Source organism: Carassius auratus, chromosome 42, assembly GCF_003368295.1.
Source record: "Carassius auratus strain Wakin chromosome 42, ASM336829v1, whole genome shotgun sequence".
Lineage (NCBI taxonomy): Eukaryota > Metazoa > Chordata > Actinopteri > Cypriniformes > Cyprinidae > Carassius > Carassius auratus.
This window is the reverse complement of record NC_039284.1, coordinates 17,485,347-17,509,921: the sequence shown is the minus strand read 5'-3', so window position 1 is coordinate 17,509,921 and position 24,575 is coordinate 17,485,347. Positions and strand designations below refer to the sequence as shown.

Sequence of the window (24,575 nt, the reverse complement as noted above, 5' to 3'; positions counted from 1 at the left end):
AAACCGGAACCGGAAACACTTCACATAACACCGTACTTTCTACATCATTAGAAGAATGGCATCTACGCTAATATTTGTCTGTTTCTCTCTTGTTCCGAGGTCACCGTGGCCACCAGATCCAGTCTGTGTCCAGATCAGAGGGTCACTGCAGTCACCCGGATCCAGTACGTATCCAGACCAGATGGTGGATCAGCACCTAGAAAGGACCTCTACTGCCCCGAAAGACAGCGGAGACCAGGACAACTAGAGCCCCAGATACAGATCCCCTGTAAAGATCTTGTCTCAGAGGACCACCAGGACAAGACCACAGGAAACAGATGATTCTTCTGCACAATCTGACTTTGCTGCAGCCTGGAATTGAACTGCTGGTTTCGTCTGGTCAGAGGGAACTGGACCCCCAACTGAGCCTGGTTTCCCCCAAGGTTTTTTTCTCCATTCTGTCACCGATGAAGTTTCGGTTCCTTGCCGCTGTCGCCTCTGGCTTGCTTAGTTGGGGTCACTTCATCTACAGCGATATCATTGACTTGATTGCAAATAAAAACAGACACTATTTAAACTGAACAGAGATGACATAACTGAATTCAATGATGAACTGCCTTTAACTATCATTTTGCATTATTGAGACACTGTTTTCCAAATGAATGTTGTTCAGTGCTTTGACGCAATGTATTTTGTTTAAAGCACTATATAAATAAAGGTGATTGATTGATTGATTGATTAAAATGTGTTTCTTTGAGCGTCTTGCGATTGCTTAGCAACGCATCGTATCTGAACGGACTGCAAAAAAAGCGGGTGCTGAAGTGACAGAGAAGTATGTGAAGAGATGAGCAGGCCTCAGCAAACTTTAATGGCTAATTTCATTGCGGACAGTTCCGGTAAAAGGAAAGGAGATGACCAACTCGAAAATAGCAAGAGAGAAAAAAAAGTCAAGCTTCAATCGTAAATAAAATACCTCATACATTAGGTATGGATTTAAGACAACAGGCGATTCCATACAAACCCGTTATATGTTATTGGTGAAAAACTCAATGAAGCCATGAAGCCGTTTTGATGGCTTGCAATGAAGCCATCAAAACGTCAGAGGCACTTAACCACCGAACACCCAACTCTCAAAGACAAGACAATGTTGCTTGCACATTCACGCGAACCACGCCACAGCTCAGGAGCAACCGAGCTCCACCTTCTCCAGGTAGTCTCAGGTTCAGTACCCCAGTGCGCACCAGGGTCCGATGACAGCGTTCACATTAGCGATTTTTCATGCAAACCGTATCCCGTTTGCACTAAATTGCCAGTGTGAAAGCCCCCTAAATGAACATAAGCCAAATAGGCATTTAGCCAGGAACTAAAAACCAGGAACAGGTGATCTAAATGAATGAAAATTAACTGCTGATGAGAACTGAAAATTAGCCAAGTGAGGACAGATGGGAACAAACAAAAACCAAAACTTGACATGACCATTCTTTTATCTGTGCAGTGTGCAGGTTTTTACCAATAAAACCACTGGCTGGATACAAAAGTAAAATACAAAATAAAATAATTTATCTCTCCAAGACACTGGCAGTTAAACCTGAATGGAGGAAAAGAAAATACCTTGAAGATTGAGATGGGTCAAAGGTCAGTGGACCTCCATGAGGGTGTTAAAGAGACTTTGAAGGCCGACTAAGGTCACAGAAGAGTTTCCAGACAAGTCCAAAGACACCAGAAAGCGGACACAAAACAACTAGAGTTGGAACAGAGAAATATTTCTTATTCAAATCCATCTCCCCGGAGTCATTTCACACAAAATTTAAATTAAAATAAAGTGGTCAAATATCTTGTAAACTCACAATTTAAATGGGGGGGGTGTCGTGGGGAAGTCGTGGCCTAGTGGTTGGAGAGTTTGAATCCTAACCCTAGGGTTGTGGGTTTGAGTCTCGGGTTGGCAATACCAAGACTGAGATGCCCTTGAGCAAGGCACTGCACCCCCAACTGCTCCCAGGGCATCCGCAGATTAAATGGCTGCCCACTGCTCCAGGTGTGTGTGTGCACTTTTAATGGGTTAAATGCAGAGCACGAATTCTGAGTATGGGTCACCATACTTGGCTGAATGTCACGTCACTTTTTTTTTAGCTTTTTATTTAATTTCATTTGTAAAGAAAATATGAATTAATCAATAAATCTAAATAAAAAAAATTCTTAAATCAAGGGATGAGACTTTAGAATATCCCCAATGCAGAACACGCTCACATACATACAGAGAAAACTCCCACAGATAGATAGATAGATAGATTAATGCCAAAAATACATATATTTAAGGCAGGAGTGTCAAACTTTCATGGAGGGCTGAGTTTTTTTCCAATCCTGCTCCAAAACCAATTTTCAAATAAGCCTGAAGGACTTGATAAGTTGGATCAGGTCTGTTTGATTGGGGTTGAATCTTGACTCTGCAGGGCTCTGACCCTCCATGAATTGAGTTTGGCATTCCTGATTTAAGGGGTGATCTTGTTTGCTTGGGAAACCCTGTGAGACTTAGGTCTCTGCAGAGCAAAAGTGGGCGTTTATCAACTTGTGGGTGTTTTCAAACTGCTGGGTGTTTCTTAATCATGCATTCAAAATGATCCCCCTTACCCAACCCCACCCCTAAACCGTCTGACGTCTGCCAATCAGTTATTATGGTCTAAAAACACCCTGATCTGGTAACTCCCATTACTTACCTGCAGAGACCTATACTTGAACCCTGTTGCTGCTGTAGATAAGTGTATGCTGAGATAATTCTCAAACCCCTTCATCTGAAGAAAAATATATCTATCTATCTGGCCCTCCCCTCCCATCAAAAGAGAAAAAGCTATCAGCCAATCAGATTGGAGGACCAGAAAGAACTATCATATCATATTTGTATTTATATGTACAAAATGTAAAAAATAATAGTTTGAATATATATATATCTCAAGGTCTATAAATCAAAGTTTCAAGTTGGAGTGTTTCTCTATTCCAGTTGATTTGCTCTGTATAAAATCTCCTTAGAGATCCTTTAGGCCCCCCTAATGGCAATAACCATAAAATGCAATTTAATGTAATTTATTTTCCACGAGGGGGCATCAGACCCAATGCATGATATATTTTACAATGTCTTTTTTGTTATTGGGAAATAAACTCAACAAATATGCTTATTTTCATAATAAAATACAATATTTAAAGGTAAATAAAATAAAAAATCACTCTCACAAAAGCACCAATAGTGTAGTCTGATTACAGAACGAAGGTTTCTAATGAGTTGGTTCTTTTTAGTTTATCAAAAACATAGAACAGTATGAGGATCCATAATTATTGAAAAGCTTTTATGAAACACTAGTGAAATTAACACTTATATCAACATTAGTGAAATTCATTCATTTGCATTAGTGAAAAGCCTGTTGTTTTCAAATAAACTTTTAAAGGGTTAGTTCACCCAAAAATGAAAATGATGTCATTAATGACTCACCCTCATGTCGTTCTAAACCCGTAAGACCTCGGTTCATCTTCAGAACACAGTTTAAGATATTTTAGATTTAGTCCGAGAGCTTGCTGTCCCTCCATTGAAACTGTGTGTACGGTATACTGTCATGTGGAACTACATGAGTCATTAATGACATAATTTTAATATTTGGGTGAACTAACCCTTTAATGAAGGTCAAATCTAAACTCTGCAGGGCTGTGACACAACAGAAACTGAGTATGACACCTCCAGTACAAAAACAGTGAAGTGTGAATCCTATACTGTATATTTTAAATGACTGCTATGTGTAGTTTATTATAACTTTAACAAATGCACAACTAGTAAGTTACATACTGGTTGTTAATGGGATAACCTTGATAAATAGTAAGAAGTATTTTAGAAATATGAATGAATAATTTTTTTAGCATTGTTGCTTAATGCACAGTTAATGGCAGTTATTGCAGTGCATTATACACATCCATGGTAGTACCACATCATTTTGGAAGAACCTTATGACAGAACATTAAATTTGAGTGCAATCGTATTTATTACTATCTGATAAACTTGATATTGTCACAAAAACAACAACAAAGCCCTGTGATCAAAAATAAATGTGACCCTAAACCTAATTCTAACCCTAATGTGCCTATAAAAAAAATTGCATTCCTAGAAATTAAGAAATGTGTTTTGTGATATATATATATATATATATATATATATATATATATATATATATATATATATATATATATATATATATATATATATAAAAACATCCACCCTTTTTTCACACATGGCACCCTGAGGATCACATACAGGAAGTAAAAAAGAAAATAAAAATTACAATAGTCCAGTCTAGAGGTCATGAATGCATGAATTAGCTTTTCTGTATCAGAAACTGGTAATGTTTCTTAGCTTGCCAATATTTCTAAGTTGTTGTCTATTATAACACCCAGATTTTTGACTGTAGAGGAAGTTACAGTAGCCTACATACAAAAAGTATATACAAATGAAAGTATTAATTTCTTAACAAAACAAAAAAACTGTAGTGTAGTGAACAGTATTGTAGTTGCAGTTCTTCAGTACAGAGACTTTCATAACTAGGAGTTAACTTTAATACATTGTTTGTAGCTATATTTGATTTATACGTTTTATTTCATATAACAAGTACAGACACATTTGGTTTGCAAAATTATAATTGGTAACACTGCAGCATTAAAGTCATAAACTACAAAGCTAGAGTAGTGAATATTAGAGTTTTATCAGAATATTTGATAAACAGGTCCTTCTAAAAAAATTGCATATTGTGATAAAAGTTCATTATTTTCCATAATGTAATGATAAAGATTAAACTTTCATATATTTTAGATTCATTGCACATCAACTGAAATATTTCAGGTCTTTTATTATTTTAATACTGATGATTTTGGCATTCAGCTCATGAAAACCCAAAATTCCTATCTCAAAAAATTAGCATATTTCATCCGACCAATAAAAGAAAAGTGTTTTTAATACAAAAAAGTCAACCTTCAAATAATTATGTTCAGTTATGCACTCAATACTTGGTCAGGAATCCTTTTGCAGAAATGACTGCTTCAATGCGGCGTGGGATGGAGGGAATCAGCCTGTGGCACTGCTGAGGTGTTATGGAGGCCCAGGATGCTTCGATAGCGGCCTTAAGCTCATCCAGAGTGTTGGGTCTTGCGTCTCTCAACTTTCTCTTCACAATATCCCACAGATTCTCTATGGGGTTCAGGTCAGGAGAGTTGGCAGGCCAATTGAGCACAGTAATACCATGGACAGTAAACCATTTACCAGTGGTTTTGGCACTGTGAGCAGGTGCCAGGTCGTGCTGAAAAACGAAATCTTCATCTCCATAAAGCTTTTCAGCAGATGGAAGCATGAAATGCTCCAAAATCTCCTGATAACTAGCTGCATTGACCCTGCCCTTGATAAAACACAATGGACCAACACCAGCAGCTGACATGGCACCCCAGACCATCACTGACTGTGGGTACTTGACACTGGACTCCAGGCATTTTGGCATTTCCTTCTCCCCAGTCTTCCTCCAGACTCTGGCACCATGATTTCCGAATGACATGCAAAAATTGCTTTCCTCCGAAAAAAGTACTTTGGACCAATGAGCAACAGTCCAGTGCTGCTTCTCTGTAGCCCATTTCTTGCATGCGCCTGTGCACGGTGGCTCTGGATGCTTCTACTCCAGACTCAGTCCACTGCTTCCGCAGGTCCCCCAAGGTCTGGAATCGGTCCTTCTCCACAATCTTCCTCAGGGTCCGGTCACCTCTTCTCGTTGTGCAGCATTTTTTGCCACACTTTTTCCTTCCCACAGACTTCCCACTGAGGTGCCTTGATACAGCACTCTGGGAACAACCTATTCATTCAGAACTTTCTTTCTGTGTCTTACCCTCTCGCTTGAGGGTGTCAATGATGGCCTTCTGGACAGCAGTCAGGTCGGCCGTCTTACCCATGATTTTGAGTAATGAACCAGGCTGGGAGTTTTTAAAAGCCTCGGGAATCATTTGCAGGTGTTTAGAGTTAATGCTAATTTTTTGAAACAGGAATTTTGGGTTTTCATGAGCTGTATGCCAAAATCATCAGTATTAAAACAATAAAAGACCTGAAATATTTCAGTTGGTGTGCAATGAATCTAAAATATATGAAAGTTTAATTTTTATCATTACATTATGGAAAATAATGAACTTTTATCACAATATGATATATATTGAGAAGGACCTGTATATTGTGGGTGGAAAGAAACGCTCACTTGTGGTTAATGCAGAGGTCTATAAAAAAGAGCTCCGTGGGCTTCAGTTTCTGAAAGCTTCATCTTCAAGCTGGTTAGCGATCATCTGCTAAGATGCCCCGCAACATCTTTCTTGTCAGCATGCTTATAACTAATTACATTACTTGGTTACATTTTCTGGAAAGTAATGTGTTACTGGCAGGGCTTGCTTCTTTGTTTTCAAAATGTAAAAAAATGTAAAATGTAAAAACCCTTTCACACCAAAAGGTGAAATAAATAAGCCTCAGGCTGAAGGAAAAGTAAGTTCACATCTGTACAGTAGAAAGCAGGAGAAGAAGGTTCAACACTTTAGCAATAAAACAAACAATGAAACACAAATGTTAGTTTATCTAAAGTCATCTTTGCTTAGTATTGAACTGGATCATCAAAGGTCAGCAACAAAGACATTGGTTAATAAAATGGGATTAAATACATAAAGGATATTTTTGTTAACGTATAATTGCAGTTTTGCGTCATATTCTGAGTTCTGATTATTCAATTAATTTTGATGAATACTGAATCTGTTTAGTTTTTTGTTTGTTTTTGTGATTAATATGAATCAATACATTTTCACATTTAGTCTAGAACTGCAGTAACATCATTACACAGTGCACACAAACCTTCCTTTAGTTATAAAAAAGTGATCTGATTACGTAACTTGCGTTACTTTTTTTGTGTTAGGCCAAACACTGTTGTATTGTGTGTTAGGATATAGTCATTTGTTTTATGCTTGAATCATTTTCTTTTAACATTAATTATTGTCAATTTATTTGTAGTCTGTTCAGTTCATTTTCGACATTCAAGATGTAAAGATCTCTGTAATGACAATAGTTGTTAAATGAGTACTTGACCATATCTTCTTCTTCGTGTCCTACGATCTTATATTACATCTTTCCAGTGTGTAGCACAACTGATGGTGTGGTAGCTGGGCTCAGGCTACTGTAGGTCATGATCTAAGCATTGCAGTACTAGGCTGCACTGCATGAGGTGTTGCATGCCCTGCTTTTCTCGCTACCGCACTCGCACTTGCTGGTTGGTGAGAGACCCCAAGCATGGAGCGTTTGTAGTCATCTTCTTACTCATAGCCTATCAAGGGTCTTCCAGATAGGCCATGGTTGATTGTTACCATGTCAGCCAAACTATGAAAAAAAGTTTGAGTTTATAGTCTGATTTATAGCTGATACTTTAATTGTGTTTGGGTCAGCTCCCCATTTACTGTTGGTTAATTTCCTGAGTAGATTATTATATCTTGTGCTGATCTTTGATTTCAGTCTGGTGATATGCTCTCTATAGGACAGCGTACGATCTAAAGGACCCCACGGTAGACTGGGTAAGGATGGTTTTCCAGTTCTAGTTCAACCCATATTATTTCCAGCTCTCTCTTTAACTGTTTGTTATTGAGATGGAAGCTGCCAAGTTGGGTTTTACTCAGATTTTTCTTGAGGTGGTTTTCCTGATAATATGCAGACATCTCTGATCTCCCTAGTTTCCCAGTCTTGGGAATTCCCCTTCATTTGGTTTAGTATATTCCCATGTTTCTTGAGTTCAGGGTCCTGTCTAACATTGTGTTTTGGATGTGTTGCAAACCTGTTTCTCTGTGTTCCTTGTGTAGTTGGATTAAATACCATTTTCCTAATTTTGTCTTCATGAGCTCCGATAAGCAACATTCTGTGACATAAATTAAGCACGTACAGTGTTTCCTGATTACAGAATGAAAGACTCTAAAGGTGATGATATGGGGCAAGTATTTTTTAAGTATTTTTAAAATAAAAATGAAATGAAACTTTGTTTAGTATTGATGTAAAATGTAAAGTTAACACCAATTATTGGATAGTTTGGTTGTAAGAGTTACACCGATTTAGGTGGGGTGCAGACTGCCTCTCTTTTCAGAAGTGATATTTCTAGAAGTCATAGGACATTTCTGAATTTGAATTCCACAATGTCACATCAATTCATGAAGGACTTTTAAAATTATAACAGTTTGAGAATTAGAAATGAGGAAGCAGTTCTTGATTCTATTCTGAACAGCTCAACGTGTGGTTTAGTGTGAAAACCATCAGACGCCCTGCAATATGCAAGCTAAAGAAACTCTCTTCTTGAAAGTTGAGGCAATTAGAAAAGAGTGAGTTAAAATGATTTATCTTTCTAAATTAAGGCTTAATTATTTGAGGATCCTTCTAGTTGGGTGGCATTAGGGCAACCCTTTTCAAATGCAATATTTCAAAGAAAGTTTCAAACTAACTGGTCTCACTTCACAGTGTCTGTGGTTTCTTCTAAAAATAGAGGTGTTTTAATAAGAGTGTCTTCAAAGACCCTCAGCAAACAAGAGAGTTTTCAGTCTCATTGTGTTCAGACTCTTTTGCCAAACAAGATGCTGCGGAGAATCATCCTGATCACCCTGCTGATATCCTCAGGTAAAATTAGCACAGATCAGTTGTTGGTTATCTTTATCCATCTATTTATCTTAATTTTGTGTGCCTAGCTTGAAATGACTGCATAGACTGGTTTGGACCGGCTCAAGTTCATTGATGTGCAATGCTGGTCATGCTAAAACCAGCTTGAATGTACCTAAAGTATACATATCACATTCTCGCTGTTTAACTAAACCGATGTGCTATATTAAATGGCCACATTATTTGCCACATATATCATGCATTTTTTCTTACAGTTTGTGCCCTTCACTGGGAAATGCACAAAGATGATTCCATTGGAAATGAATTTGAAGAAAGCTCTGTGAGTCATCCTTAACATCGTTTACCATGAGCTTTTCTTGACTGCAATAACTTTAGTTATGTCAAACAATTAATTGTGATTAATCGCATCCAAAACAAGTTTTTGTTCATATAATATAGTATGCATGTGTACTGTGTATATGTAACACCAGGCCAGCAGAGGCAGCCTTCACCTGAGTACTGACTGTTCACCGCTCCCTCTGCTTCTACAATCATTTCATTTAACACAAGGCAGCGTGTTCATACTTGGCAAAGTATTGCTAGTTTACCTGCCTTACCAACCGGTTTCCTAGTGACTATTCTGACTGCCTGTTTTCACGTTCTTGCTTCTTGAATTGCTCCATTGGATTTACTGCCTGATTGGACTGATGTTTGTGTTTGACCTATCTGCCTGCCTACTTGTGTCTGCCTTTTGGATTCCCCTTGTAATGTGCATGTTGAAAGATCGGACTGCTATTATGGTACTGACTCTCTGCCTGGCTTAACGACTTGGTCTATAAGATCTTTCCCTAATAAACTTAATAAACTGCAAATGGATTCTTATACTGCCTCATCCTCCTCGTTACAGTATATTTATTTTGTATAAATACACACACATGCATGTATATATACTTTTATTTTGTATGCGATTAATCGTGATTCATTGTTTGACAGCACTAATGATAACAAATAGCATTTACACAAAATTAACTAATTTAGATAAATTATTATTTTACACATCAAAATTCACACTGTTATTTGAAAACTGGAAAACTACATGATCTGTTTAGGTGATGGTAGAATTTACAACTGTTTATTTAATTGGCCAAACAATAATATGACTGTCAGCTGATTCATCACTGTCTTATGCATAGATCCCGATCTATAGAGGTAAGATCTTTGTCATATACTGAAATGAAACTTCAAGAGTGTTTGCAAGATGCATAAGCTAGAAAATAATTTTCAAACAGCTAGTCGTGTCCACTTTGAACTGCTAATTCGATTCTAAATGTCACATGAAACTATTGATACTAAAATACTGCCATATGTTGATATATTAGGGTGAGATAGAAACAGAACAACTCCCTGGAAAGTGCTGGGCTTGCAAGTGGGTGATGAAGAAACTGAAAAAACAGATCTCCAATGGAGCAACTCCGGTCAGTATCAGTACTTTTTTATAAGCTTTAATAAATTAATGTGAGACTAATGACTTAATTTCCTACAGGACGACATTAAAAATAAGCTGGGGGTGGTCTGTGATGAGATTGGCTTCCTAAAGTCAATGTGTAGGAAGTTAGTGAACCAGTACATGGACACTCTGGTTGAAGAACTTTCAACTACTGATGATGCCAGAACCATCTGTGCTAACATTGGTGTTTGCAAGAAATAGGCATGGAGTTAATGAGCTTATAACATTTTAAGAATCATATTTGATGAATTTAAGAAATGCATTAGCCATAATGAGCTTTTCAAACAGCTTTTTGTGTGAGATACTGCAAGATCTGCTACTGCAAGATTATGATGTGACAACATGTAGCTATACGATAAAATAAACAATTTTGACAGGAAAAACAATGTCAACATTTTTTCATTGTTCTGAGTAAATTTGAAATCAACCCCATAATATAATCTGGCAATATATACTGTACAAGCACTTTCCTTTTTCACAACAATATAATTGGTTACTTGTCAAAAACTGAATGTAATGTAAATTACCCATTTACCCATAGCAATTTTTGAGATGCTCAGAAAGAAATAGCTTATGTCTGAATTGTCAGTAAACCTAGAGGGAATGTACCGTCAAATTTCCTTTTGAGTTTGAACATCATGAGTCAAGTTAATCACTGTTTTGTGGTTTGAACCTACAACCATTCTGTTATCAGTGTAGATCTTTACCAATAAAACCATTGGCTGGATACAAAAGCAAAATTCACAAAAAATTGACAATTTATTTATCCAAGCTGACAAGACACTGGCGATTAAACCTGGGTGGTATGAAGGTAATTTAATGGCAAAAAGATTTTTTTATATGCAGGGTAGAGTTGTGGAAATGTACATAAAACTGTAAGCTTAAATTAAATTTGCATGCACAAGAGAAGCTTTGTAAAGGTGTAAATCGTGTTTCAAGTGTAAGAAAAATTATATGCAGCATTTTACTGTTACTCATAAGTGTAATTCAAGTTTGGTGAAACTGCAGCTTCATGCTAAAGCTAAATAAATATGATCTGCATTCTTATGACTTCCATTTTTCCGCACTTACACTTTTGGCTCATTGTTTTGGCTAAAATACGGTCAAAAGCACTGCAAGCTTGTGAACAGTGATTTGCAAGCAAAAACAACAGTTTAAAGAACTGCAGAATGGATTGACTGCATAGAACCAATCTGTTTGTGTAAAAAAAAAAAAAAACAGTTGCAAATGTCTAAATGACTTGTTGTGCACCTGGGGCAAGTTCCTGAAATACTACTACTACTACTACTACTAATAATAATAATAATAATAATAATAATAATAATAATAATAATAATAATAATAATGCGCTTACAATTTTTCCTGATTTTCTCCCAAAGTTTTCTCTGAGTTTTGCAAGTGTGAGAGGGAGGGCGGGTCCACCACCTTCTTGTAGCCAATCACATGAGGCTTTCACTGACTCTCCATTTTTCTTTTATCTGATTGGTTCAGTAAACACATCATATCTCAAAACATTAATCTTCATTTCGTTCCGGATCGTTCTCGCTGCCAGAATGGTACTTTTTATGTACATATAGTCTACATTTAAAATAAGTATACAATAAATTCATTAATATACTTTATAAGTTGTGTACCATTATACTAGACTCCCATGTGTTCATACTTAATTGTGAGTTGGTGTTAACATTATTGGATTGGTTTGACTTTACATAGAAATTTCATATATCATATAATCTGCATACACCATTGAGCTGATGTTAAACATTACAGTCAAAATTATGTTATGTGGCAAAGCTCAGCTTTTAAGTATCAGAGTGCTATACTTTGTAAAACCTTTTTACTAAACCAATAAAGCTACATAAATCTGAATTTGTCCGTTTTTCAGACCATGTCTCCGTTAACAGTATTTAACACTCAATTGTAAATTTTGAAATTTTGGTAGTGATTCTGATTATTAAACTGATCAATCTATTATAGGAAGCAAGTATGAGCAACAACATGCTTTCTATGTGTCCATATTTGATAAACACGAAAAACCTATACTTCAAATATAAAAAAATATATAATAATACAGCTTTGATTTAATATGTCTTTAATTATGTTTAAATATATATCCAAATTAAAGTAAGTAATTATGTTGGAATCCAACTTTCCCAGCCACTAGGAAACCCACAGCCATGTTTATATGTTTAGATATTGCTAAACAGCCATCTAGTGGTTACACAATGGTATCACAGAAGATAAATGGTGTGACTATTATGACTAATTTATTTTATAGTCTCAAGCACACAGAAATCATGCAAAAGAAAATTAAGTACTTTTACTATGATAAAAGGTTTGTGATGTCCACATAAAATTGTAGAGGCTGTTTCATCTATCGTAAAAAGGTGGCCCTAAATGAAAGAATAAGTGAATAGTTGAATTAAAGGTTTGGCCAACAGCCTAGACAAGGATTTGATTGTGAAGTGTAGCAGCAGCAATTACTGTACATGGCCTTTGGCTCCCTTTGCAGGTATTTGTAATAACATGTTATGTACTGTACATAAATAGTTTGTTTAGTGTTACTACATCATGTTTTTTAACAGTGTTATTAACCAATCATTATTGCTTCATTGTTTTTTATATAATGCATTTTAAGTCATTTTAAAAGCTATTGATGGCTTAGGTCTGTTTTAATGCAAACCACATAGTCTGCGTATAGGGAGGGACGGTTATTAACAGTTTCCCCAGATTACTTTTGCTTGGGTGGTGATATTATATAAGCCTATTAATAAGGAAGTTGGCTAAAAAAGTTTTTGACTGTCACGATACGATGTAAATCTGGCCCTGTCCAGGAGCAAAGAAATGCACCATGACTTAAATTAATAAAATAGCTTTAATACTGAATTGCTACATTATATTTTATTTTACAGAAACAATACGATACAATAAACTTGTTCATTGTAGAGAGAGACATGTGTTATTCACACACACAACTTTCATCTCACTCAAAATGGCCAAATTTGGAAAAAAAGTTTGCCGATTAATTATTGTAGGTACTTGTCTCACTCAATGTCTGTGGTGGTTATGGCCCTGATCAGACATGAAAATATGCTTTTGTAGGACTATCATGCAGTCAGTTAATGGTTCAAAACTTGAAAAAAAATTTTTGCAAACATTTCTTTGAAGAACATGACCGTAAATATGAACACAAGATTGAATCTGAATGTAACACAACAAAAAGCTCTCAGCCAATCAGATTCAAGGAGGTTGTTGTATAAATACATCATACTGTAATTGTATGTACAAACAAAATGTAAAAAATATATATGCATAAATGCATAAAAATTATAATTGTATCAAATCGAACTATTTTTCCATATTCCAGTTGATTTGATCTGTATAAAATCTCCATAGAGATCCTTTAGGCCCCTCATGGCCAAATATATTTCACCCATCCAAGTCTCCCCTCAGTCGTGGTACTGAAGGTGGAAGAGAGTGCTGGTCATTCAGTTCCTGCCAGACCTGAGACTCAAACCCATGACTGTGGGTTACAAGTCCAACTCTCTAACCTTTAGACCACGACTGCCCCAAAAATGCAAGTAATATCATTTATTTTCCACAAGAGGGCATCAGAAAAATAAAATAAAAATCTGAAGGACTTGATTAGCCAGATCAGATACACTTAATGAAGCTTGAATCTAAACTCTGCAGGGGTGTGACATATATGTGGGTTATTATAACTGAAACAATTGCAAAACTAACTAATAAGTTACTGACTGTTTGTTAATGTGATAACATAGTATAAGATAAGATATTTTGACAGATGTATTTTATAAAAGAAAATGTTTAGCATTGTTGTTTAATGCACAGTTAATGGCAGTTATTGTATTGCATTAGGGTTAGTATTGCCTGGTATTACTGCAGCATTTTTGGAGATACCTTATGACAGAACATTCAGTTTGAGTGCAATCATATTTATTACTATCTGACATCATGATATTTTCACATAAACCCTGTGATCAAAATTAATCACTGAATATGTACAGGTATGTGGCTCATTATTCTATTTGCAAACGTCAAGTACAATATATAGTTTGTATATTGTCTATTTTGTATACGGTCTATGCTGGGTTTTATGCGTGTGCGTTTGTGTGTGTGTGTGTGAGTGAATGTGCCAGCTTGTCACACAGAATAAAAATAAATAGATTGATAAAGGTAACTAACAACTGAATTCTATATAATTATATAGAATTTTTTTAATGCATTCCTAGAAATTAAGAATTGTGGTTTGAGTTTTATTTTCAAGCAAAAAAAATAAAAATAAACATTTAAAAACACCCGCCCTCTGATTTTTCACAAATGGCACACTAGGGATTACATACAAAAGAAGAAGTAATGCCAGGAGTGAGTGTACATCATCTTCACATGTTGAGGGTGCTACTGGTCTCTCTTTGTCTGTGGTTTCTGGTTAAAAACTGTTTCAGAAAGAGTTTAACCGAAGACCTACAACAAGCAGAGAGTTTTCAGTCTCATTGTGTTCAGACTCTTTTTGCCAAACAAGATGCTGCAGAGAATCATCCTGATCACCCTGCTGATATCCTCAGGTAAAATTAGCACAGAACAGTTCTTAGTTACCATTATCAATATATTTGTTTTTATTATGTATGCCAAGCTGGCACATACACTCACACACACACTCACTCACACACACACACACACACAAAACCCAGCATAGACCGATTTGGACCGGATTAAGTTCAGTGCTGGTCATACTAAAACCAGTGACCAAAATATACATATCATATTCTCTATGTTTAACTAAAGTCATGCATTATATTTATTTTACATTGTTTGTGCATTTTTCCTCACAGCTTGTGCTCTTCACTGGGAAATGCACATAAAAGAATCTATTGGAAATCAACTTGAAGAAAGCTCAGTGAGTTCTTAACTTCATTTATCATGAACGTTCATCATGATCCCATTTTATGTTCACTTGTAGAGTAGCACAGTGAACTGCTTTAACCAGATTGTGTATTATATCTATAATTGGTGCTCAAAAATATATTTTTAATATAGAAGTTGCATTGATTTCTATTGTTTTTCCAAGAATTGTTTTCCATGACTTGTGTTAAAAATTCACAAACTGCTATTTGAAAATGGAAACTCTACGTGATCATTTTATGTAATGGTGGAAAAATTTACAATTATAAATTGACCAATAAAATAACACAATTAACTGTCAGCTGATTAATTAGTCTGACTATTGCATCGATCATGTCAGGTCAGATCTTTGTCATATACTGAAAAAGAGCGTTTTACAAGAAGCAGTTGAGCTTGGAAATGGTTTCCAAAGAGCTAGTCTTCATGTTCGTTTTGAACTGCTAGATTCTAATCGTCATACTGTATCTAAACTATTGACTCTGTATCTGTTCTCTTAATAGGGTGAGATACAAACAGAACAACTCCCTGGATTGTGCTGGGCTTGCAAGTGGGCCATGGGGAAGCTGAAAAAACGAATCTCCAATGGGACAACTGCGGTTGGTAACAGTAGTCTATTGTTTCATATGCTTTACTAAACAGATTCGTGTTAGAACAATGGTTTAATGTTAAATCTGCTCGTCACTTTCCGACAGGATGAAGTTAAAAAGAAGCTTGAAAATATCTGTGATCGGATTGGCTTCCTGAAATCACTGTGTAGGAAGTTTGTGAACAAGTACATGGGCACTCTGATCGAAGAACTTTCAACTACTGATGACGCCAAAACCATCTGTATTAACATTCGTGTTTGCAAGAAAAAGGAATAGAGTTAATGACCTTAAGGAATCCTTGATAAATTGAAAAAAATGCTTTATTATTTGTTTGTTTCTAAAGGGCTTTTCACACTGTACTTAACCCTGAGTTACTGTCATTCTAAACCCAATTTTTAAACCCAGGGAAAGGAATGTTTCACACTTATAATTGAGAAACTGAGTTAGAACCACTTTTTGAAACGATGTGGTGTTAGAATGTTACGTAGACAGTAATGTAAACCCCAGGGAATCAGGGGAAAACATCTGATATTGGCAAAACATATTTGGCAAACAATCCAATGTGTACGACTATTTGTGTTTCTGGAAAGCAGCAAATTGATTGATTGTTGATTAACGGAACATTGTGAGATTGCAGTGAACTGAAGAGAATGAAAGCTTTTAGTGATTATAGAGAGATCGCTCTTTGCACACTTTCTATGCATACCGACACAAACAGCTGTGCACTCATACAAATGCATGAATGCGATAACTGGAGATTTTCACTTAATAATAGATTACTTTTTTAATTTGTTTCTTGGCAAACCCTATCCTGATAGCACACGTTCGTCACGGAGATGTCTGTTTGACATCTGCCTTTACATCCGCAAGATGTATTTTTTTAGATTGTTTGCTCATCTGCAATACGTCTAGGACGTTTTTTTTTTTTTTTCATTTCAGGGGTCAAATAGATTTTTTATCTGAAGATGCTTATGATTTAGAATGAATGTAAAACTGACATCTTAAAGATGTCTATCAGATGTTTGTACACAGCAGATGCTTTCCAGATGAAGAGATCTTTAACAGACATCTGGCAGACGTGCGTGTGCTATCTTGGTACCGTATGCCTTAAGAACACCTGAAATACCGAACGAGTTGCACAGGATAACTTTATGAAATTTGAATCATTTTGTAAAAAAGATTGAATGTCTCAATTCATTAAATGGAAAGTTGAAAGCATATTTTTTTAAAATAATGTCTTCTTTTTTTAACCAAAAAAGCAGTATACATCTTATGTTCAACAAAAGAACGAAACTCATACAGGTTTGGAACAAAAACTGGAGGGTGATTAATTTTGGGTGAACTATCCCTTAACTATTTCAAGTGTGAAAGCCCTTAAGCGCTTGCTTTAGCTGTAAAAGTTGGTGAAATTCTGCACTAGAGCTAGAGTGCACTAGAGATAAAAGTGTGAGAATAGTGCTTCAGTATATAATAGTTTTTTTGCGAAATTATCATGTACTCTCAAGTTTAGACCAACTGTTTTGTATGTTTTTTCGTTTTGCTTTTTGCATTGAGCTGTGAAATGTGTGTGGAAAAATAAAACATGTTTTGTCACCAGATTTTGCGCTTTTTCAAGTTTTGGAGATATTTTTACAAATAGAGTATGCTTGAATTCATATTTTACTGGTCTGTTTCCTGGTACATCAACACCATATTTCAAACTCATAATTTCTTGCATTTTGCAAATCATCAGCAATAAAGATGATTTGCAGAAAGATCATCAAGACTGTCAAAGACTGACAGCCTCTCATAAAGAACAAGAAGAACTATAAACATTACTGAACACAATAAGTCAAGTTCAGAGATCATTATTAATTTGTTTAGGTGGCTGGTGACACATCCAGCAATTCAAATTCTGTGCAAATGAGCTTCTCAAACAGCTTTTCCTGTGAGACACCGCAAGATGCTGCCACTGCAAGCTTACCATGTGACTGCATGCATCTATATAATAAAAATGAGGCATGAAAAACAAATTTGTCATCACTCTAAGTAATTTGAAATATTTATGATAAGATGCAGCAAAATTCACAAACACTTTCTCTTATTCCCAGATTCAAGGACCAGAAATAACTGTTGTATCAATACATCATAATTGTATTTATAGACTTTTGTACAATATGTAAAAAAAAAAAAAAGGTTATATATCTGAATGCATAAAAATTACAATTGTATCAAACTGAACTATGTTTCCATATTCCAGTTGATTTGCTCTGTTTAAATCTCCATAGAGATCCTTTAGGCCCCTCTAGTGTGGCCAAATATATTTTTGCTCTGCATTTCACCCATCCAAGTCTCCCCTCAGTCGTGGTACTGAAGGTGGAAGAGAGTGCTGGTCATTCAGTTCCTGCCAGACCTGAGACTCAAACCCATGACTGTGGGTTACAAGTCCAACTCTCTAACCTTTGTGCCACGACTGCCCCAAAAATGCAAGTAATATCATTTATTTTCCACAAGAGGGCATCAGACCCAATGCATGATAAATCCATAATAAAATAGAACTTTTTTGTTTTTGTGAAACAATGTAAACGAATATGCTTATTTTCATTATAAAACACAGAATGTAATGGTAAATAGAATTTAATTCGCTCCCCCCAAAAAAACCTATAGATAAAGATATTTTATCAAAGTATATTGATATGAGCTCTCCTGACCAAATAAAGAAGTGTCATTTAAATGTTCCAGGTCATTTGGACCTGTGAGGTGAGGTTTTATTACTCTCTAAGAAAGAGAGGATGATGTTTTAAAACACACACACACACAAAATAAATAAACCCAATGATGCTCGGATCTTTTAATTGTTTTCCTATGTGAATTCTACTGAATTCTGAAATAGTTTTAAGCAAAACACTTCATTATCAGAACCACAGTTGAGTCCAATTACAGAAGGAAGGATTCTAATGAGTTGGTTCTTTTTAGTCTAACAAAAACATACAGTACAGTATGAAGGGTCATAAAGGCCATAATTACTGAAAGGCTTTAAAAGAAATTGAAGTTTCTATCAACATAAGTGAAATGCATTTATATGCATTAACGAAACGCCTGTAGTTTTCAAATAAGTCTGAAGGACTTGATTAGCCAGATCAGATACACTTAATGAAGCTTGAATCTAAACTCTGCAGGGGTGTGACACTACACAAACCGAGTTTGACACCTCCAGTACAAAAAAAAGTGTCATGTGAATCATATTTAAAATTATTGTTATGTGTGGGTTATTATAACTGAAACAATTGCACAACTAATTAATAAGTTACTGACTGTTTGTTAATGTGATAACATAGTATAAGATATTTTGTCAAAAGTATTTTTTGTTACACTTTTTTTTACCATTGTTGTTTAATGCACAGTTAATTTTGCCTGGTAGTACTGCAGCATTTTTGGAGATTGAGTGTAGTCATATTTAGTACTATCTGACATCATGATATTGTCACATAAACAAAAACAAAGCCCTGTGATCAAAAAATAAACATCACCGAATATGTACAGGTATGTGGCTCATTATTCTATTTTCAAAAGTGAACAACCAATTTATTTATTTATTTATTTTGGTGTGAGATTTATTTTCAAGCATAAAAAACATCCACCCTCAGATTTCTTTTTACAAATGGCACCCTGAGGATTACATACAGGATGTAAAAAAGAAGAAGTAATGCCAGGAGTGAGTGTACATCATCTTCACATGTTGAGGGTGCTACTGGTCTCTCTTTGTCTGTGGTTTCTGGTTAAAAACTGTTTCAAAAAGAGTGTAACCAAATACCTAAAACAAGCAGAGAGTTTTCAGTCTCATTGTGTTCAGACTCTTTTTTGCCAAACAAGATGCTGCAGAGAATCGTCCTGATCACCCTGCTGATATCCTCAGGTAAAATTAGCACAGAACAGTTGTAAGTTACCTTTATCAATCTATTTGTTTTTATTCTGTGTGCCTAGCTGTCACACACACACAAACCAGCATTCCCTTAAAGGGGGGGTGAAATGCTATTTCATGCATACTGAGTTTTTTACACTGTTAAAGAGTTGGATTCCCATGCTAAACATGGACAAAGTTTCAAAAATTAAGTTGTACGTTTGAAGGAGTATTTCTGTTCCAAAAATACTCCTTCCAGTTTGTCACAAGTTTCGGAAAGTTTTTTTCGAGTATGGCTCTGTGTGACGTTAGTTGGAGCGGAATTTCCTTATATGGGTCCTGAGGCACGTCTTCTGGAAGAGCGCGCGCTCCCGTATAGCAGAGCACTGAGAGCACAGACATTCACTGATCAGAGCGAGAGCGAAATGTCACAAAAGAAGTGTGTTTTTGGTTGCCAGGGCAAGACAACCCTGCACAGATTACCAAAAAAAAAACAGCATTAAGGGACCAGTGGATGGAGTTTATTTTTACAGAGCATCAACGGAGTTGTGCAAGTGTTTGTGTTTGTTCCCTGCATTTCGAAGATGCTTTTTTTACAAACAAGGCCCAGTTTGATGACGGATTTGCGTATCGTTTATTTCTTAAGGATAATGCAGTCCCAACGAAAAAGGGTCACGATCGTGTGTTGGAACCGCATGCGGTGAGTAAAACTGCTTCAAATATCTCTGTGTTGTTAACTTAGCTATCAGCGAGTAAGCACATCAAGCAAACAACATGCGATGTTGTCATCAAACTGCACTTTCCACATGTACAGCTTAAAAAAAAAAAAAAAAAAAAAAAGACGACATAAAGTGGAACTTAGTCATTTTCCAAAACCGCTAAGCAAATATATACAGTTTCAGTACATACCACATAGAGACGTCCTGCTGTAGTCGTTGCTGCTGCTGCTCTCGTTAAATTTCAGCCTCTGGATCTGATTCTGGATCATAAATATACGCTGAATCTGACTGTAAGCCATGGTTTATTTTGGATGTTTTTTTCCTCACGGTAATGTCACAGCTTCCACATGCTCTCAATGCAAAAGCCTACTGGCGCTCGTGATTCTTTAGCTCCGCCCACACGTCACGCCTCCAGCCGGTCGTGTTTTTCCGGGAAAAATCGGTACAGACTATCTTTCTCTTATGAATATAATAAAACTAAAGACTTTCTGGAGTTATGAAGGATGCAGTACTACTCTATAGGTACTCAAGATTAGCAGGATATTGAGTGAAAATGAGAATTTCACTCCCCCCCCCAGCCCCCCCCCCCCCCCCCCTTTAATGACACTTCATCAGTAACGTCTGCGGGTTTGGAACTTCAGATGGCAAAAGTTCTAATGTTTATTATTATATGTAAGTCTTTTTCATCATTGGTCCTAAATCTTTTGCTTCCCAATTTCGTCCTACATATTCTGCAATATGTGAGAAAGAATTAGTTACACTGAACCATTTTTTAACAAATTCACCATCTGGTATATTTAAAGCTGCTCCCTGTTTACCTATTATGATGTAGACATCAAGGGGTGGGGTTCTGGGGCTTAATTAATGCTTATTGGAGACACGAACCGTTTCAAACGATTCAGTTTGATTTGGTGAACTGGTTCAAGAAGATCCGGTTTCATCTAATGATTCGTTCACGAACCGGATATCACAAACTGCTGTGTTTTTAACTCTAGTTTTTGCTATTTTTGGACCAAAATGTATTTTTGATGTTTCAAAAAATTCTAACTGACCCTCTCAGTTTTTCTAACCTTTCTGGACATGTACAGTTTACAGTGCACACAGTTTTAATGAAGAGACTGAAAGCTCTCGGACTAAATCTAAAATATCTTAAACTGTGTTCCGAAGATGAATGGAGGTCTCACGGGTTTGGAACGACATGAGGGTGAGTTATTAATGACATAATTTTGATTTTGGGTGAACTAACCCTCTATTGAACCTTGAATCTAAACTCTGCAGGGGTATGACACTACAGAAACTAAGTTTGACACCTCCAGTACAAAAAAAATAATTGTTATGTGTGGGTGATTATAACTGAAACAAATGCACAACTAACTAATAAGTTACTGTTTGTTAATTTGATAACAGTATAAGTTCAGATATTTTCTCAGAAGTATTTTATTAAACTTTTTTTTTTTTTTGCATTGTTGTTTAATGCACAGGGTTAGTATTGCCTGGTAGCACTGCAGCATTTTTGGAGATACCTTATGACAGAACATTCAATTTGAGTGCAATCATATTTAGTACTATCTGACATCATGATATTGTCACATAAACGCTGTGATAAAAAATAAACAATACTGAATATGTACAGGTATGGCTCATTATTCTATTTGCAAATGTCAATTACAACATTATTTTTTATTTCTTTGCTTTTCTAGAAATTAAGAAATGTTGTTTGCGCATAGCATAAAACAGCAACCAAAAAAAAAAAAAAAAAAAACACCCTCAATTCTTAGTTTTTTTTTTTTTCACAAAATGTCACCTTGATGATTACATACAGGATGTAATAAAAGAAAGAAGTAATGCCAGGAGTGAGTGTACGTGTCATCTTCACATGTTGAGGGTGCTACTGGTCTCTCTTTGTCTGTGGTTTCTGGTTAAAAACTGTATTAAAAAGAGTCTCACCAAAGACCTACAACAAGCAGAGAGTTTTCAGTCTCATTGTGTTCAGACTCAAACAAGATGCTGCGGAGAATCGTCGTGATCACCCTGCTGATATCCTCAGGTAAATTAGCACAGAACAGTTGTTTGTTACCTTTATCAATCTATTTATTTTTATTCTGTGTGCCAAGCTGGCACATTCACACACACATTCACTCACAGACACACACACACAAAACCCAGCATAGACCGATTTGGACCGGATTAAGTTCAGCGCTGGTCATACTAAAACCAGTGACCAAAATATACATATCATATTCTCTATGTTTAACTAAAGTCATGCATTATATTAATTTCTCACATTGTTTGTGCATTTTTCCTCACAGCTTGTGCTCTTCACTGGGAAATGCACATAAAAGAATCTATTGGAAATCAACTTGAAGAAAGCTCTGTGAGTTCTTAACTTCATTTATCATGAACGTTCATCATGATCCCATTTTATGTTCACTTGTAGAGTAGCACAGTGAACTGCTTTAACCAGATTGTGTATTATATCTATAATTGGTGCTCAAAAATGTATTTTTAATATAGAAATTATTTGCATGTCTTTTTAAGATTGCATTAATTTCCACTATTTTTTTTAAATAATTGTTTTCCCACGATTTCCATGACTTGTGTTAAAAATTCACAAACTGCTATTTGAAAATGGAAAAACTACATGATCATTTTATGTGGAAGAATTTACAATTATAAATTGAACAATAAAAAAAAAAACACAATTACCTGTCAGCTGATTAATCAGTCTGATTATACAAACGATCATGTCAGGTCAGATCTTTGTCATATACTGAAAAAGAGCATTTTACAAGAAGCAGTTGAGCTTGGAAATGGTTTCCAAAGAGCTAGTCTTCATGTTCGTTTTGAACTGCTAGATTCTAATCGTCATACTGTATCTAAACTATTGACTCTGTATCTGTTCTCTTAATAGGGTGAGATACAAACAGAACAACTCCCTGGATTGTGCTGGGCTTGCAAGTGGGCCATGGGGAAGCTGAAAAAACGAATCTCCAATGGGACAACTGCGGTTGGTAACAGTAGCCTATTGTTTCATATGCTTTACTAAACAGATTCGTGTTAGAACAATGGCTTAATGTTGACTCTGCTCGTCACTTTCCTACAGGATGAAATTAAAAAGAAGCTTGAAAATATCTGTGATCAGATTGGCTTCCTGAAATCACTGTGTAGGAAGTTTGTGAACAAGTACACGGACACTCTGGTCGAAGAACTTTCAACTACTGATGACGCCAAAACCATCTGTATTAACATTGGTGTTTGCAAGAAATAGGAATAGAGTTAATGACCTTAAGGAATCCTTGATAAATTGAAAAAAATGCTTTTTTTTATTTTGTTTCTAAAGGGCTTTTCACACTGTACTTAACCCTGAGTTACTGTCATTCTAAACCCAATTTTGTATTCATTTTTTACCCTGGGTAAAGGAACATTTCACACTTATAATTGAGAAACTGAGTTAGAACCACTTTTTGAAACGATGTGGTGTTAGAATGTTACGTTAGACAGTAATATAAACTCTGTGCACGACTTAACCAATAAACGACATAAGCGGCCGACAATCCAATGTGTACGACTATTTGTGTTCTGGAAAGTGGCAAATTGATTGATTGTTGATTAACGGAACATTGTGAGATTTCAATGAACTGAAGAGAACGAAAGCTTTTAGTGATTATAGAGAGATCGCTCTTTGCACACTTTCTAGGCTGTATAAACTCAGAGATTAAGTATCATGTTTAATGTGCTTTGCCTATGCATACCGACACAAACAGCTGTGCACTCATACAAATGCATGAATGCGATAACTGGACATTTTCACTTAATAGGTTACTTTTTCAATTTGTTTCTTGGCCAACCTTATCCTGATAGCACACGTTCGTCACGGAGATGTATTTTTTACATACGAATATGTAAACTAGCACATTAACCCAGAGTTTAAGAAAGTAGTGCGAAACGTCAGCGTATGAATAACCAGGATTAGTTGGTAAATTATGAGCAGTGTAAAACAAGAAGCAAGATAACCAAGGGTTAACGATTTCAAGTGTGGAAAGCCCACGAGTGTTCGCTTCAGCTGGGAAAGACTATTAAGATTTTAGAGATCACAAGTTTTTATTTGTGCATATTTGTGGTATACTGTATAATCGGTTTGACACCAGTTTTCTCGCTCTCTTTTTCCTTTAATTAAATGGACAATAAATGCATGAAACTCTTGCTTTGTGACGTTTTTGCTCTTGGAGATACTTTTATAAACAGAGGATGCTTGAATTAGTATTTATTGGTCTGTTTCTTGGTCCAACACCACTGCACATTAATATCT

At 35.9% G+C, this 24,575-nt stretch overlaps 4 protein-coding genes across 6 annotated transcripts in view; 3 read left to right on the top strand and 1 right to left on the bottom strand.

Annotated features, from left to right (window-relative positions):
* Positions 1-24,575, bottom strand: part of LOC113060912 (neuronal PAS domain-containing protein 3-like) — a 783,891-nt gene that overhangs the window by 403,418 nt on the left and 355,898 nt on the right. The gene's annotated exons all lie outside the window — the stretch shown is intronic.
* Positions 8,508-10,540, top strand: LOC113060935 (pulmonary surfactant-associated protein B-like). Its single transcript, XM_026230206.1, has 4 exons — positions 8,508-8,671; positions 8,926-8,990; positions 10,030-10,125; positions 10,194-10,540. The coding sequence occupies exons 1-4, from the start codon at positions 8,629-8,631 to the stop codon at positions 10,356-10,358; spliced, it is 369 nt and encodes a 122-aa protein (XP_026085991.1). The 5' UTR covers positions 8,508-8,628; the 3' UTR covers positions 10,359-10,540.
* Positions 14,566-16,145, top strand: LOC113060932 (antimicrobial peptide NK-lysin-like). Its single transcript, XM_026230202.1, has 4 exons — positions 14,566-14,743; positions 15,011-15,075; positions 15,581-15,676; positions 15,773-16,145. Exons 1-4 carry the CDS (start codon positions 14,701-14,703, stop codon positions 15,941-15,943), a joined length of 375 nt encoding a protein of 124 aa, XP_026085987.1. The 5' UTR covers positions 14,566-14,700; the 3' UTR covers positions 15,944-16,145.
* Positions 19,491-24,467, top strand: LOC113060934 (antimicrobial peptide NK-lysin-like). 2 transcript variants are annotated; one of them, XM_026230205.1, is made up of 4 exons: positions 19,491-19,562; positions 22,576-22,640; positions 23,178-23,273; positions 23,370-24,467. In XM_026230205.1, exons 1-4 carry the CDS (start codon positions 19,520-19,522, stop codon positions 23,532-23,534), a joined length of 369 nt encoding a protein of 122 aa, XP_026085990.1. In that variant the 5' UTR covers positions 19,491-19,519; the 3' UTR covers positions 23,535-24,467. The 2 variants fall into 2 exon arrangements, with proteins under 2 accessions (XP_026085990.1, XP_026085989.1); XM_026230204.1 differs by lacking the exon at positions 19,491-19,562 and adding an exon at positions 22,179-22,313.

Excerpts from the sequence above, each read along its gene's own strand:
- LOC113060935 (XM_026230206.1), top strand. The coding sequence starts at position 8,629 with ATGCTGCGGAGAATCATCCTGATCACCCTGCTGATATCCTCAG. Across the intron at positions 8,672-8,925 it reads CACCCTGCTGATATCCTCAG|TTTGTGCCCTTCACTGGGAA; the intron begins GTAAAATTAGCA and ends TTTTTCTTACAG. Across the intron at positions 10,126-10,193 it reads TCTCCAATGGAGCAACTCCG|GACGACATTAAAAATAAGCT; the intron begins GTCAGTATCAGT and ends AATTTCCTACAG.
- LOC113060932 (XM_026230202.1), top strand. The coding sequence starts at position 14,701 with ATGCTGCAGAGAATCATCCTGATCACCCTGCTGATATCCTCAG. Across the intron at positions 14,744-15,010 it reads CACCCTGCTGATATCCTCAG|CTTGTGCTCTTCACTGGGAA; the intron begins GTAAAATTAGCA and ends TTTTCCTCACAG. Across the intron at positions 15,076-15,580 it reads ATCAACTTGAAGAAAGCTCA|GGTGAGATACAAACAGAACA; the intron begins GTGAGTTCTTAA and ends TTCTCTTAATAG.
- LOC113060934 (XM_026230205.1), top strand. The coding sequence starts at position 19,520 with ATGCTGCAGAGAATCGTCCTGATCACCCTGCTGATATCCTCAG. Across the intron at positions 19,563-22,575 it reads CACCCTGCTGATATCCTCAG|CTTGTGCTCTTCACTGGGAA; the intron begins GTAAAATTAGCA and ends TTTTCCTCACAG. Across the intron at positions 22,641-23,177 it reads ATCAACTTGAAGAAAGCTCT|GGTGAGATACAAACAGAACA; the intron begins GTGAGTTCTTAA and ends TTCTCTTAATAG.